This window comes from Nuphar pumila, chromosome 6 (assembly GCF_984573655.1).
Source record: "Nuphar pumila chromosome 6, dmNupPumi1.hap1.1, whole genome shotgun sequence".
Lineage (NCBI taxonomy): Eukaryota > Viridiplantae > Streptophyta > Magnoliopsida > Nymphaeales > Nymphaeaceae > Nuphar > Nuphar pumila.
Window position 1 is genome coordinate 9,878,870 of NC_143254.1, and position 15,728 is coordinate 9,894,597.

General features: G+C 39.5%; 1 protein-coding gene across 1 annotated transcript; it reads right to left on the minus strand.

Moving 5' to 3' along the window:
- Positions 1–1,698: 1,698 nt before the first annotated feature.
- LOC149833903 (protein SHOU4-like) lies at positions 1,699–13,968 on the minus strand. Its single transcript, XM_090011093.1, has 5 exons — positions 13,849–13,968; positions 10,967–12,076; positions 9,069–9,224; positions 5,874–6,085; positions 1,699–2,196 (listed from the first exon to the last, which is right to left on the minus strand). The coding sequence occupies exons 2-5, from the start codon at positions 11,870–11,872 to the stop codon at positions 2,004–2,006; spliced, it is 1,467 nt and encodes a 488-aa protein (XP_089867219.1). The 5' UTR covers positions 11,873–12,076; positions 13,849–13,968; the 3' UTR covers positions 1,699–2,003.
- Between the last annotated feature and the right edge of the window lie 1,760 nt (positions 13,969–15,728).

Consider the following 15,728-nt stretch of genomic DNA (forward strand, 5'->3'; position numbering starts at 1 on the left):
AAGCATACATTATGAGATTTCCCCTTCAAAATAAAGTCTGGTATAGGAACTTTTTTGCTAATGGGTGCAATGGTGTTAAATGGGTCGGGTCCTGTGAGGATCTAAGATGCAAATATGCGTTACTTATCCCTTGCCTGGATCTGATTTAGACTGGGGTCCATTGTATGAACCCAGACCTGGTGATCTAGACCCTGTAAAGGTATCATTGTTGCATAATTTTGTGAATGAGACATGAGTTTTTTTTTGCTGGGGTTAGGCAGACCTCTACCACTACCAGTTATACAACCATACCATTTGGGGTTCGAACTTGCAACGTCCCAACACAAAGGTGACGTATACTAAATGCTCCTGCTAGACAAGCGGAGCCCCCATATGTGAATTGAGACGTGCGTTTGTTATGTAGGTCCCACCATAAATTTCTCGTAGACATGTTTGTTTCACCTTTGTAGTTAAGATACCTTGTTTCCTATATGAAAGACGGCCTCTTCCATAGGAAAAGGCATGAAACAAACATCCCTCGAGAAACCAAACTTCTTCAATGCCCGTTTCCTTAAACGTGCCTACCCTGTCCTTTCCTTCCCTTCTTTACATATTGTTCTTTCAATTTGCTCACTCGCATTATTAAGACCGTGTTTGGATATGTTTTTATTTACTATTTACATATACAAATCAACGCATTTTATAAAAAAGCTTGCCTTTATTTTAATTAAATAAATGTATAGATGACCAACTATTTAAATTAAAATGAAGAAAAAGAGATTACTAGTGAATAATGTCAATGGTGATTGCAGTGATGTGGTGGTGGCGATGAAGGTGACAGTGATAGCCATGGTGATGATGGTAGTGGTGATAATGATGAAAGTTATCGTGGGGGCGATGATGGAGGCGGTAATGGTAATATATAGTTGCTAATGGGGCAGGAGCAGTTAGTGCACATCACCCCATTGGTATGGTTGTATAACTGGTAAGGGTCTGACTTAGAGGTGGGCCAGGAAGCCCGTGGGCCGGGCCGGCCCGGCCCAGCCTGACGGGCCAGTATATTTGGCCCTGGCCCGTGCCAACACGGGCTGGGCTGCAGGCCGACACAGGCTGACCCGTTATTATATACAACATAATACAGTATATAAATAATATACATTTTGTTTTATATATAATATAATACATATTATATAATAGGCCTGACGCCTGATTAGGCTTATGGGCCTAACGGGCAGACCGTGGGCCAGGGTTTCCCCAACGGGGCCTTTGGCCCAGGCCGATGGCCACCCCTATTAAAGCTTATCCCAATCGTACGGACAAATGGGGGTACATCCAAACGCCTACCACAAAGCTGCGCCATCGACGTCATTACCATTCTAATTACTATTAAGAGGTTTAGTATGGCTTTCAAGCAGCTAGGTTTGGAGCCAGTGGCTGGACCAGACCCATGTTTTGGATCCAGTCAGTCATTCACAAAGGGGGCATATATCAATCAGCTTTGCCTCACCAGCATGCGTGTTGCTGAAGATGTATAACATTAACCAGCAACATAGCACATTGCATCTTTTATATCACTCAAAAAAGTGAAACAATGCACGGATCCGGTCAATCTCTTAGACAAGGGCCATATCAACCAGCTTCCATTCTACCCAGCAGGGATGGCATGTTGCAATTTTCTACCACTACCCAAGAGGAATAGCATCATTACTCATCGAGATCGAGAGAGAGATCACTAGATTCTTCAAAATATTTCCAGTGAAGGCCCAACCCAACACGGTCTCTTCAACAACAAACAAGAACAAAATCACCCCCTCCCCCCCCCCCCCCCCCCCCCCCCCGCAAACTATCAATCAGCAAAAGCCATTCCTTACAAAGCTTACAAGGAAAACAAAGGGCCAAAAAAAAAACAGAAAAGAAAAAAGACAACAAATTAAAGCTATACAAGCAACACCAACACACCATCAGCTTTCTCTTCATCTCACAAGCAAAGTCATGTCACCTACCTGAGAAACAAACAACAAAATCTACACGGGTATAACATCTGTCTTTGAGGAGTCTTCACACCTCAACACAATTCCTTCTAGGTTCACGGGGAGGAAGCACTTAGCCCATTGGCATCCGGTGGAGGATGGCTCAGGAGGCGGCACGATCATAAGCACGTTCTCATTCCTTTGGACCACACCCATCACGCTCACGGTGCTTCCTTCTTTGATGTACCTATACAGGAGAGAGAGAGAGAGAGAGAGAGAGAGAGAGAGAGAGAGAGAGAGAGAGAGAGAGAGAGAGTCAGAAGAGGCTTCCCAAACTAACAAATATATATAAAGAGAACTGGACAAATAAATCCCGGCAAATAAAAGCAATCTACTCTTTCCTCATCAATGTCTGAAGAAACGTACTCTGCGAAATGTAAGATGCAGTGCAAAAAATGGGTAAACATATCCAAATACTACAAGCAATTAACACCATAAAATAACACAGGACAAAGAGTATACGTACAATGAAAGTTACAATATTAACAAAAAAGTCAGCCACCAAGGAAGATATTTTCAACAAGTAGAGGGAAAAAAAAGGGACAGGCAGTAACAATCATCAAAAGAAACACGAGAACAGGAATCCTAGTACTAATGTTAAATCGGCAAGTGACGTGAATCTCATCCACATAGTTATTAAGGTGCAAGACCACTACGAGTCCAAAAATTTATATGTGAAATAATGAGCTCACCTCCACAACCACAAAAGCATCGCATGAATGTTACTGACAAATATCTAGCAAATGTTCAGAAGACAGATCATGGACAGAGCTATTTCTTTCTTTCTGGCAATTTTTGAGTTCAGAATTTTGCTTAGCAGAGTCAGAGCATTCACAGATTTTAATTGGCTTGCATCCAAACAGCAAGCTACAAATATCCATATGCTAACTAAGACCACCAAACAAGTTGGTCTAGGATGGAAATATTACAACCATAAAAGTTTTGAGCCTTGCAGGACAAAATTGCAATTGATCGTGATATTTACATCTATTATATTCCACTAAAAAGAGAAATAAACGACTACAAACTCAAGGTCAATTGAGTTAATAAAAGATCTCCATGAAGATGGGAAATTTGACTTGTTTTATAAACCATTTGGTGCATTTTACATATACTATTGTTATTAATTATGATCAACAAATGTGTCACGTAGCTTAGCCCATGATGACATGGATTTATGTCGACCACAAAAATGAGCAATCACCACACTGAAAGAGTGAACCGTCACTGCTTGCAATACAGAAGGCATTCTTTTCCTTTCTTTCAACTGTTGAAAAAATGTCTACTCATATCCAATAGATGCAAATTAAGAGTAACCTCATCAATGCCTGTCAAGAATACATTTCAACATGAAGAGGTGATTGGGGGGTCCATGGAGGCCAGGATTTTCTAGGCTTTTGAAAAAGGGTAAAATTCAATTATATTGAAGTGAGTAATAGAATACCTTTACCATATGTTGTTTCACTACAAGAAAGGGATCAGAGGTGGATTTGGCAAATATCCTCCATCTGCAGGGAAGTTGAGGATAGGAATGAGGAGGATTTGTCACCAACAGTGCCCATCCCAAATTTTTAATGCCTTCAAGGTGGCCATTCCCTGTCCCTGGAATCACTGATCTTGATTCTTTGTCGGGGGAAGAATGCACCTTTTGCTTCTCTATGTGAATCTAACTAACCCTTTTAGGTTGAGGTGCATAAACAATTGCATTGTCGTTACACCATACAAGTGGTATACGATTTGGTTGGCAGGGGAAAACAGCCTTTAACCAGAGCCCTCTGTAAAGTATTGTCATGAGAGTCTAAGTTGGTGGGCATAGTTGTAATTTATTTTTTTCTGTTTGGCCTGATGCAGTTTCTCAGTGCCCCTCTCAAAATTCAAGTTTTAGAGTGATCATTGAGAATGTCTAAACTCTAAAGAAGGTGGCATTTTAGTTGAGGCACTAGAAATTTGGGGGAAAATGCCATGCACTTGGTATGTTTATGGGTAAAGTCACTATGCATAAGTTTATTGCTATTTAGCTGTTTGTATCCACCCTGGCAGATACACTGATTCATATTGAATAATCTTATTCTAGGACCCATGATTCGAGAGTATGCCAAATTGGGGAAAATTAAAAGTTGCTTAGCAGTTGTGTATATTTGATGTCTTAGAGAGACTTGGGTATGAGGAATGTGGTATTGATAGATAAGTAAAATGTGAGAGGATGGAGAAAGCAAAAGGTTTACTTAATCAGATGTCAAAGGCAGGAACAGTTTCAGGGAACTTGATGATTGGCAGGTTGCATGTATGAAAAGCATGGGGAGCATAGTTATCAAAAACGTGCCTCAAGGCACAAATAGTGTGCCTCGCCTTGAGGAGAGGCCCTCTGCGCCTTGAGGCGCAGGTAAATAGCGCAACAAAGAAAAAAAAAGAAAGAAAAGAAAGAAAAGAAAAGAAAGGAAGAAAGAAAAAAAGAAAGAAAAAAGAAAGAAAGAAAAAAAAGTAAGGAAGAACGGAAGAAAGACAAAAAAAAAAGAAAAAGAAAAAAAGAAAGAAAAAGAAAGAGAGAGAATTAAAGACAGAAAAAAAGAAAGAAAACTATTTATATTTGCAATTTTCTGTAGAAGAAGAAAAAATGTTAATTTCGCTATTTATTTATAATTTTCTGTTTCTTATTGATTGTTACTTCATCAATAATGCATTTATATTATTTATTTGTATTTGTAGATATTTTAAAGGTTTTTTTAAAGTTAAAAAAATCTGAGACTTACGCCTCGCTTCAGTTTTTGGTGGAGCGCTACGCTACGCCACAATGCTTTTCACAACATTGAAGGAGAGACTCAGCTGGCACGATAGATTTGTTGATGAAATGAATAAAAAGGATATTGCTACATGGAATTCCATGACCAATGCTGAAAATGACCGGATCAAAGAAAACTGAAGCATGATGGGTCATCATGGGCTATGTATGTAGAAACCTAAACAAGGAGGTTCCAGCATTCTCTAGAAAATGTGAGTTAGTTGGGTGAAGGAAGAAGACTGACATACATTTTAAGTAAAGGTGTACCAAAAACTTTAGACTTATTAATAGCAACATTACTTGAACCCAGTACCAGTACACATACTGACACTCCAATTTTTTTGCACTTTTATGAGAAAATTTAAGTTATTTTTCTAAAAGTTCATATAAATTGCCTAGAAACTCATATGCCTATTCTTCTAGAAACTGTGCCCGTGCTTATGGGAAACCTATACCAACTATAAATCATGCAAACAGGCTCAAAATGTTTTAGGTTTGTGTTTCCCAATACTAATACCTAAATCCAGTGAGTACCATCGGTAATTTCGAGCAACTATGACACTGATACAGCCTCACAATTCACATAGACGTGTGCTTAATACCAATGGCTACAAATGCATAATCATTATATAAAGATACAATTAGATGGTTTTGCCTAAAGCATGAAATGACTTATTAAAGAATTAGGTTGGCAATGCGTTGATTAATAGCTCAAGATGCACGTGAAAGTCATGAGCAGATTTAAGATTTTAAAGCCACACAAGCTCTTCTCAGGTTGTGAACGTGATGGTTTTAGAAGGTTGTAAACCAGCAACTACCTAACGCATAATTTGTAAATTGAAACTTTTTGCTTATATGAGTCTCTTCAATAATTCTATGCTGGAATTATTAATGTCCCAAATTAATAATAATCATTTTTTTGGGAACCAGTGGTAATGTGTTCCTATCTGTTAATGATGGAACATTAATAATATGGTGAAAATATACAGAAAAAATTTTGCATACCAAAGCATCAAATCAAAAGCAAAAGGAAGTGAAAGAGTAATATATTTAATTAGAAACTGAGATTTTTAAGTTCTACTCACCCTTCTTTCATACGCATAATACGATCATCACTTGACAGGTTTCTCACCCCTAACCACCTAATGAACTCGGGAGACAATTCTCTGTTCTTCTGATTTATATCAACCACAACAGACTCATCAACATAGGGAGTAACTCTGGCACCATAACCAGTTTTCACCAGTGCTCTCAATCCGGACTGAAAATCAGAGATGTAAAAGTCGACCACATGCCTCTGCCAAAAAAATTAACGTTAGGACAGGAAATTCATGCATAACAGAAAAAGAATAACAGGAACACAAAAGACAACCTAGCAAAAAGTAATGAATGCTTATAACAGTAAAAAAGACCATTTACATGATAAACCAAGCACTTGTACCAAGATGCTCAAAAGACATAATTATTTATGATTAAGACAATAACATAAGCTTGACTGATAAAATATAAAGTGTACAATTTATGACTATTGATAACTATGAAAGCAACATAAAAAATGAAAGGACTGTTTAATGTCATTGGTTTAAGCTCAATTAGATCCTCGACATCTCCCTGGCCGCCTAACCTCGTGGCTCTAAGCTAGAATAAATGCTGAAAATCCTGTAAACAATCTCTTAGGTAAGCAGTTTTCAGCACTCAGACATTTGAGACTTTTCTATCCCCACAATCTCATATACTTCGTAAATTCTCCTGCAAACAAAATATCTTTGGTTTTCAGGAAAAAATGTATGAAAACTCTAGGCTCTGTTACAAGCCAAACCACAAAACACATGGTAGAGGAATTATTTCTTCACAAACAAGCATTGAGTAAACTTCTCAATGCAAAGAAAACAATAGAAGACAGATGCCTATTAGGTGTGATTTTCATACTTCAAAGATATCCTTCAAAAGCAATACAAAACATGCAAAAGAACTTCCACCACCACAACAACAACAACGCCTTCATCCCAAACAATTGGGCTCAGCGATATAAACCAAAAAAGAAAATCATTCTGGGTCTTCCACATGAATCCTTCTCCTCCAATCATTTCTATCCAATTGCATGTCCTCGGTGAGGTTCAAAGCATTCATATCCTTTCCTATCATCTCCATCCAAGTCTTCTTAGGCCTACCCCGACCTCTTTTAACTAATATATTTTCCCATTTCTCCATCCTTCTAACTGGAGCATCATTAGGCCTTCGCCGAATATGTCCAAACCACAGTAAATGATTCTCTCTCATCTTATTTTCAATGGATGCAACGCCTACCTTCTTACTTATCTCCTCGTTTCGAATCTTATCTTTTATTGTATTTCCACACATTCATCTAAGCATACGCATCTCAGCTACACTCATTTTTTGAATATAATGTCTCTTGGCAACCCAACATTCCGTACCATATAGTAACAACAACAACAACTACGCCTTCATCCCAAAACAATTAGGGTCGGCGATATGAACCAAAAAAGAAAATCATTTTGGGTCTTCCACATGAATCCTTCTCCTCCAATCATTTCTATCCAATGCCATGTTGATGCAACGAGACAATCGGCTGCCAAAAGATTTTTGATGCAGGGTGGGAGGATCGGCTGCCAAAACACCTGTTCGTGAAAATGGTTGGCACGACCCTTACGATCGTGCGAAATGCAGTGATAACAGGAAAAAGAAAAGCCACCCAAAATGTGGGTGTTGTTTGTTCTTTTCTTTTATTTCAATGAAACCTCGATTGAACAAGTGACTGAATTGAAATAATGAGTAATCAACTGACGACAGTGCAATGAATCTAATGTATTTTAACTAATGACAGAAGAAAACAAAAAAAAGGAATAAAAATACTGCTGAAAGGGGAAACTACTAAAAAGAAAGGGATGGCTGGAAGAAAACAAACACTAAATGACAAAAAGGAAACAGTAAAAGGAGTCAGTTGAATGCAAGCAATAACAACGAAAACTAAAGAAAAAAAAAACAGAAAACTCCAGGCTGCTGCAATCAACACTGACAGATCATTAAAGAAATGAAAAGGCTGACAGGGAAGTAATAAAGAAAACAGAAAAGGAAGACAAAGGCTGCTACCGACTGTGCGTTAAAGAAAAACTCAGCAAAAGCATAAAGGAAAAGACTGTTAAAGAAGAAAAACTACAGTAAACCAAAAAGAAAAGAGAGGTTGTGTTAATTCCAATGTGTTTTGTCTCCCTGCACACAACCCTAGAGGATTTTTAAAGGCTTTGGCTAGATCCGAGTATCGGGTCTGGACCCGGACCCAAAACAACGTCTGCGTGTTGTTGGGTCTGTGATGCCTGGGATGTTCTGGGCCTTCGCCGAATAAGTCCAAACCACCGTAAACGATTCTCTCTCATTTTATTTTCAATAGATGCAACGCCTACCTTCTTACGTATCTCCTCGTTTCGAATCTTATCTTTTATTGTATTTTCACACATCCATCTAAGCATACGCATCTCAGCTAGACTCATTTTTTGAATATGATGTCTTTTGGCAACCCAACATTCCATACCATATAGTAAAGCGGGCCTAATTGTCGTCCTATAAAACTTTCCCTTCAACTGCACCATATAGTAAAGCAGGCCTAATTGTCGTCCTATAAAACTTTCTCTTCAACCGCAATGGAATTCTACGATCGCACAACACTCCAGTTGCACTTTTTCATTTCATCCACCCAACCTTTATCCTATGATTTACATCTCCATCAATTTCTTCATACTTTTAAATGATAGATCCCAAATATTTGAAACAGTCATTGCTCACCAAGCTTCACTACACTCCCATCACTACTTCGTTGCTTACTAAACCGACACTCCATATATTCTGTCTTACTCTTACTCAACTTAAAACCTCTTGCTTCCAATGTCTGTCTTCATAATTCTAACTTAGCATTAACCCCAGCTCTAGACTCATCAATCAAAACAATATCATCATCAAACAACATACACCACGGCACATTTTCTTGAATTGATCTCGTAAGCTCATCCATCACTATAGCAAATAGGAAATGGCTTAATGCAGATCCTTGATGTAACCCAACCGTTATAGGAAAATTGGTTGTCACCCCTCCACAAGTGCAAAAGAACTTACAAACAGTCAAAAACCAAGAAACCAACAGATTTAATACTTCTCACAAAAGAGTGACAGGGTTTTAACAAAAAAGGAAAAAGCTCAAAAAGATGTTCGTAGACAATATTATCAAATGCTAAACATAGTATACATGCATGACATTTATAACCAACCTCCAAAGACCGAAGTCCCCAAGTAAAGCGACGATGCTTAGTGTTAGCAGCTTTTGAATCCCATCCCCTGTACTCATATAAGCTTGTTGAAGTATACACACACCTAGGAACCCTCTGAAACGCTGATTCCAGTGGAACATTTCCACAAGTAACAACCTGAAAAGAATCAAAACTCATCATATCAACAAATACAGTTTGGCTAAAAAGGAAATCTAACAAGATATTGTACAATAGTTGCAAAGCAAATATAGGTCAAATTTCAATCGAATGACTCAGACCTGAATGATAAAAAGAAATTTGAAGCATCAAGACAAATGAGGGAGGGATTCAAATGAAGATCCACTAGTTTTGAATAATTCTGAAGTTCTCAAAGAACTACATGATTCCAATGACATCAACATCATATTCAACAAGACAATAAAAATGTTCAGCATGATTCTGCCTGTTTGATTAAAGGCAAACTGCCAAGAAGAAAAAGGTGGATGAAGGGATAAAGAAGCATATATTGGCGAGGGAACCGGAGGTTTCCTGAAAAGACGAGAACAGTCATTGAATGGAAGACCTTCCCCCATATCAATAACTCCCTGACACGAAGCTTTGCGAGTGCCAACAGAGCCTAGAAGTAGCCTACCACGAGTCCATGACTTGAACCGTCTACCCTAAACTCGCCTACCCGTACCTGGATACCTGACCAGAAGGCAAACTCAAAAGTCTTTCATTCAACTTTCTTCTAGGTGCTTAGGTCTCTGTTTCTTCCAATATCTTTGCAATGGCTTCTTAGCTAAGCTATCCTGCGGCCAATTCTGCCAGTGTCTATTCTCTTTTCTGTCACCTCTACTTTCTAAAGAATATTTCTTTCTGATACAGAGGAAGTGTAATATCTATGACAATCCTTGTGCAGAAAAGGTTTCAGAGATGACCCAGACACCCTATTTGTATAGCAGTTAAGATTCCAGCTATTGCAAAGACAAACACCGAGAGAAAAAGGGCTTCAAATTCTTGCTGACTGGCACCACACAAACACTTCCAGCACCACCAATGATCAACCTAATATTGTCATGCTCACATATTGCAGGTCAAGGACTGCAAGTGCCAAGAAATATTGGTACGCTGAACTCTAGAAAGGCAAGGACTCTGACAATGCTACAGACTGAAGGTTTAACAACTGTAGTTTGCAAGTTTATCAAAAGCACCAAGCATGCCCTCAACAATAGGTCTTATTGTGCCCAGGCACTAGGGTAAATAAAGACAGGTTCTGTCAACTTAAAAAATATAAAGATTGAAAATTGAGAATTAGTTATTTTGTACAAATAATAAACACAAATGATCATCTAGCATAAGATTGTAACATCATACAAAAACATATTTTTTCTTTTCTTTATACTAGGAATAAGTGGAACATGATTACAATAGCAAGAAGTTGAATTATTCCATGAGTTCTAGGATAATAAAATAAAGATCAGCATTAGCATGAGAAGTGACAAGCAAAAACATACAAAATGGGAATTACAATAACGTTTTTGCAATTCTAATCCAAAATGATTGAGAAACTGTGAGATCACTAAATTACATATCCAAATATCATGAATTGTGTTATTTGCTTGAAAGGTGTTTACCCTGCGAGGCAAGATCTCAACCAGAGCAGTGAATGCTCTTTAGCATTGGCCTCAGCCAGGTGATGAAATGATGTATGGACCTGAATAGGTCGACCATCTCATTAAGCATTCATACAGTAGATGTAGCCACATGCAGACATGATTGGTATGGACTCCAGGCACCTAAAATGAAAATGATCTTACATGCCCAGCCCTTTTTGTTACACAATATGAAAATCCAAACATCTACAATGAAACCCCTCAATGCACTTACTTAAATGGACTTAGTGGAAGTGTACATACCCCAGAGATCTTGACATACTGCCCATTTTTAGCAGTCCTGAGCTCTGCATCTGGGTACCGGGCAATGAAACCTGTAATTGCCCTAGTTCCCCAACAACTGTTCCAAAGGAAGATTGCAGCAACTGGCCCAAAGAGGATTACAACTACAATTAGAAGAATGGGATTGTGCACAGCTCCAAGAATGAATCCACCAGCTATAAATCCCATCACAAATAGTAGAATCAGTGACCAAAAGATTGGCTTTGGGAAGCTCCTTTTGAAGGAATAGTCATTCTCATGACTGAGATTAGTGACAGCTTGATTATGAACAATAGATGCACTGTGTAATTTGACTGATCCAGAAGAATCCAATGGACCAGAGACCTTGCGTGGTGCACCAGAAGAATTAAGTGGCCCTGAAGAAATTGGGCCTGAAGTTATAAGACCCGTGGTAGGAAGCACTGGAGCAAGAGGGCCAGAGTTCTGGCGTACTACTGAAGTCACACCTCCAGATTGAGGACCAGAAGACTTCTTGGCAGGATCTCCATGTCTGTTTAGTGGCCCAGAGTTGGACTTTTGTCTAGACCCCTGAGCCGAACCTGGGACTGAACCAGCTGAAACAGGACCAGATGTAGAGAAGCCAGCCCTTGTTGCAGAGTTAGCAGTGATTGGTCCTGAATGTGAAGCAGCACCACCAAATGATCCAGTTCTTGAAGGTGCACCAGATATAGGTCCAGACTTCCTCGACTTTGAACCATCTACAGGAATGTCAAACATTTTCCCAAGCTCCCCAGATTTCTTAATATCCCCACCCGTGTAGGGCATGGCTGTAGAGCTCAATGTTACAGGTCTCTCTTTAGGCTGTTCAGGCCGGCCTGAGACATACAGTCCATTACTGAGCTGATGAGATGGGAATCTTGAACCCATTGTTAAAGAACTAGATCAAATAAAGATGCCAACAATCTGCTGCACTTATTCCAAACCCAAGTGCTGTGTCTGAGCTTCCATCAAACAGATCAAAGGTGGGTGTGCAGTTTCCTTTCTACCAGCATTTTCTTTTAACTATAATAGTCGAGCCTACACGTTGTTGCAGATGAACAAAGCGAACAACGTATTGCTGATTTATATAATCTAGAACAAAGGCCACAAATGCAGAATTAACAAAATAAATAGTCAAATTTATCTCCATTCCAACTAAGCCAACATGAGCAATCTCAGATATAAAGTACCATTAGCAAGTAATCATGCACCACTAAAATCACAATCTTCCATAAGTCCACATTAAAATTCAAAAAATTTCAATACACAGAGAAGACAACTCAAACGCATTGAGTTATCAGCATCTCAATGCCTAAACATAGTCTTTACTATTTACTTCATACCATGCAATAAGAAACAATAAAACTATGAAAATTCATCCTGACACAACACTCACAAAAAGATCAATTTGTAGTATGGGAATGTGAAGGGTGACACACAGAGCCCCTAAACATTGTGAGACTGAAAAAAAAGTGAAATATGTGAACACTAAAAACCATTGGCACATGCAGTTCTGAATTACAAAAACGAGCATTGCAGGAACAAATAAGTATTGCACATAAAATGACCACTTTGAACTGAAATGTAAGCACTTATATCCGCCCAGCATAAGATCAGCAATGATCAAAGAATGCCAGAAAGATGTTTTCAAAAAGCAAGATCACTTACATATCTTAGCTAACAACCCTTCATTGTGGTTGCTTACAAACCACAAAACAACAAATTGTGATCAATTTGAGAAACAAAAAAGATGAATGTCATGCAGATGCCACCAAAAACAACTCGCACTTTTGAACCGACGAGTTGAATAAAAATCTTATCCCAAAAATGGGGAACAAATCAATATCGAGGGAAAAATCAAAGGGATTTTTTCTTTTCTGTAAAAAATACAAGGACAATTACCAAATTGAATTGCCTGGCTGAAATAAAAAAGTAAGAATCAAGAGCAACGATCACGATGACCATTGTTCACTATTATCATTGTAACCATCAATACAATTATTAAACATCAACCTAACAGAAGCATCACAATGGGTTCTATGATCACACTAAGATGCTATTTCGAATAGCACATATAAAAATGAAACTCGAATCCAACTAATAACAACGCATTGACCTAAGCTCTCAACAGAATCGGAAAAACCTCTGGGGCGGTGCAAAAGATCAAAACTCAAAATTATAAAAAGAGAAAAAACAAATAAGAATAACATGGTAAAAAAAAGTTTCAAAGAACAGTAAATCCGCATCATCAACATTAAATACTCACGATTTTCTGCATCATAAGCAAAAACATCAGTACCAAACAAATTCTGACATTATAATATCACTAAAAGAAGTAAAATAGCAAAAAGAAAAGAAAAAGGGCCCAAAGATTCCATAAATTCCCTACAAGCAACAAAACAAAAATCCAACAAACCCCATGACCACAAAAAAAAAAAAACAGAGCCAAACTCATTTCCTTACAAGTACAAAAGAAAAAAATAGGAGAGAAACGAAAACGATGGAAAGCTTTTCAAATTAGCAACTCCGACCGCCTAACAAACAAACATGTAACCAAGAATATAACAATTTACAGTTCCCCATCTTCCCCAAATGAAGGGATCCCCCTTCATGACAAAGTTCCACACAACAGAATCAATCACATCGCACAAACCAAAATAAAGAAGCAAGCAAAACCCTAAGGATACTAACTTGTCAAACACGCAAAAAAACTTCAGACAAACTAACAAAAAAAGCACATTGTGATTAACACCCACCGCCAACAGAAATCAACAAGGAGAAGTATACTGGGGATCACAAAATGCACCAATGGAGACGAGGGATTTCCATTCCGAGAGAGGGAGAAGAAGAGGAAGAAGACTTACATAAGACTAGTCGACGAAGAAAATCATGGGATTTAGGGTCATCGCTATCCCCATCGTGTCTCTCTCTCTCTCTCTCTCTCTCTCTCTCTCTCTCTCTACTTTCTCTCTCTCCCAACTCTTCTTCTGCTACTCTTTACTTCTTTCATCAAATACTAAAAAATACCACTAACATTTCCAATAACCCCAAAACTGCCATTCATTATATTAATGAAAACGACTTTGTCCCTCTCTCTCTCACTCTCTGTCTTTTTTTTTTTATGACCATATTACCCTTGGTTCCATTTTTTAGCTTTTTATTGCTTCAGGTAGTGGGGGTTCAGTATGGCGGTGACCTTTTTTTTTTTTTACCTACATCCCCCTGCCCTGTTTCAGGTATTGGTAAATGGTAATGGCCAACAAAAGTCCATAATTTTTGGCATTTGGGTTTTTCTCCATTTTGGCTGGTAAGATCATTATTACCAATATGGTCCAATGGGGGCAGGGGCTGTCCTTCAGAGTTGCATAAATATAATAATCTCAAATAGATTTAGTTCCATTCAGGGCATGCTTGGATTCAGGAAATTTAGTAGAAATGGAATCTAATTCTCTTTTCTTTTCTTTTTGTGTGTGTTTGGAAAAGGGCATGAATGAGTAAATTTTTGGTAGAATTTGTTTCCAATATCCAACCAAATTTGATTCCTTTTAGTTGCATTTGGTAAGCCAAAAACAATCTCCCCTTACAATTGGATGCAGATATGGTCTTTGATTTTTTGCTACCCTATATGAGAAATATCGGAATTAATCTCATTTTAAAATTGGGATCTGTTTTAGGCAACATTGAATCAGATGAATATGCTATTGGCGAACTGTTTACATCCCTACGTCTAAATGCAGCATTAGGGTTTAACACAGCGGCGGAACTACATGTGGGCTTCTTTTGCGACAAGCAAATACACTCTAAGGACTTGTTTGCATATAGGGATGGCAGTGGGGCGGGGCTGGGCGGGGGACAAGGTTTCCACCCCCGCCCCGCCTCAAAATTTTATCCTCCACCCCCGCCCCGCCTCCGCGGCGGGGATGGATTTTATCCTCCACCCCCGCCTCCATCCCCGTTTCATACCCTTCATCCCCGGTCCAAACGGGGATGAGGCGGGGCGGGGCGGGGATATTGCCGGGAAAAGTGGTCGGGGCGGGGATCGTGGCGGGGACGGGGCGGGGCGGGGAAAAGTGCACGTCCACCCCCGCCCCGCCTCCGCGGCGGGGATGGATTTTATCCTCCACCCCCGCCTCCATCCCCGTTTCATACCCTTCATCCCCGGTCCAAACGGTGATGAGGCGGGCGGGGCGGGGATATTGCGGGGAAAAGTGGTCGGGGCGGGGATTAGGCGGGGATCGTGGCGGGGACGGGGCGGGGCGGGGCGGGGAAAAGTGCACATCCACCCCCGCCCCGCCTCCATCCCCGTTTCATACCCTTCATCCCCGGTCCAAACGGGGCGAGGCGGGACGGGCCCCGCTTTCCCCCGGTCCACTGCCATCCCTATTTGCATATCATGGAAGAGGAAGCTGCAGTACCTCTTTCGTGGTTTTTTCTTCGGTGGAAACAAAATCGCACCTCCATGGGAAAGCTTTTTCCATAAAAGGAGGACCCTGCATATATTTTGTCATGCGAGTTTAAAGCAAATCTGCATTTTCATGTTTGTTTTGTCATTTTACGCCCCGTGGAAATGCACATCCGTTCATGCATTTCCGTGAAAAGCGCCTACTTTCCGTGATAAGCAAACGAGACCTAAAAGCGACATGAATAGCAAAAAATGTTAGAAAAATGGCTTTTGGGACGCGTTGGCATTGACACAAATGTTTTAAACCCTAATGGTGCGTCCTGTTGTATTGGCATTGCAATA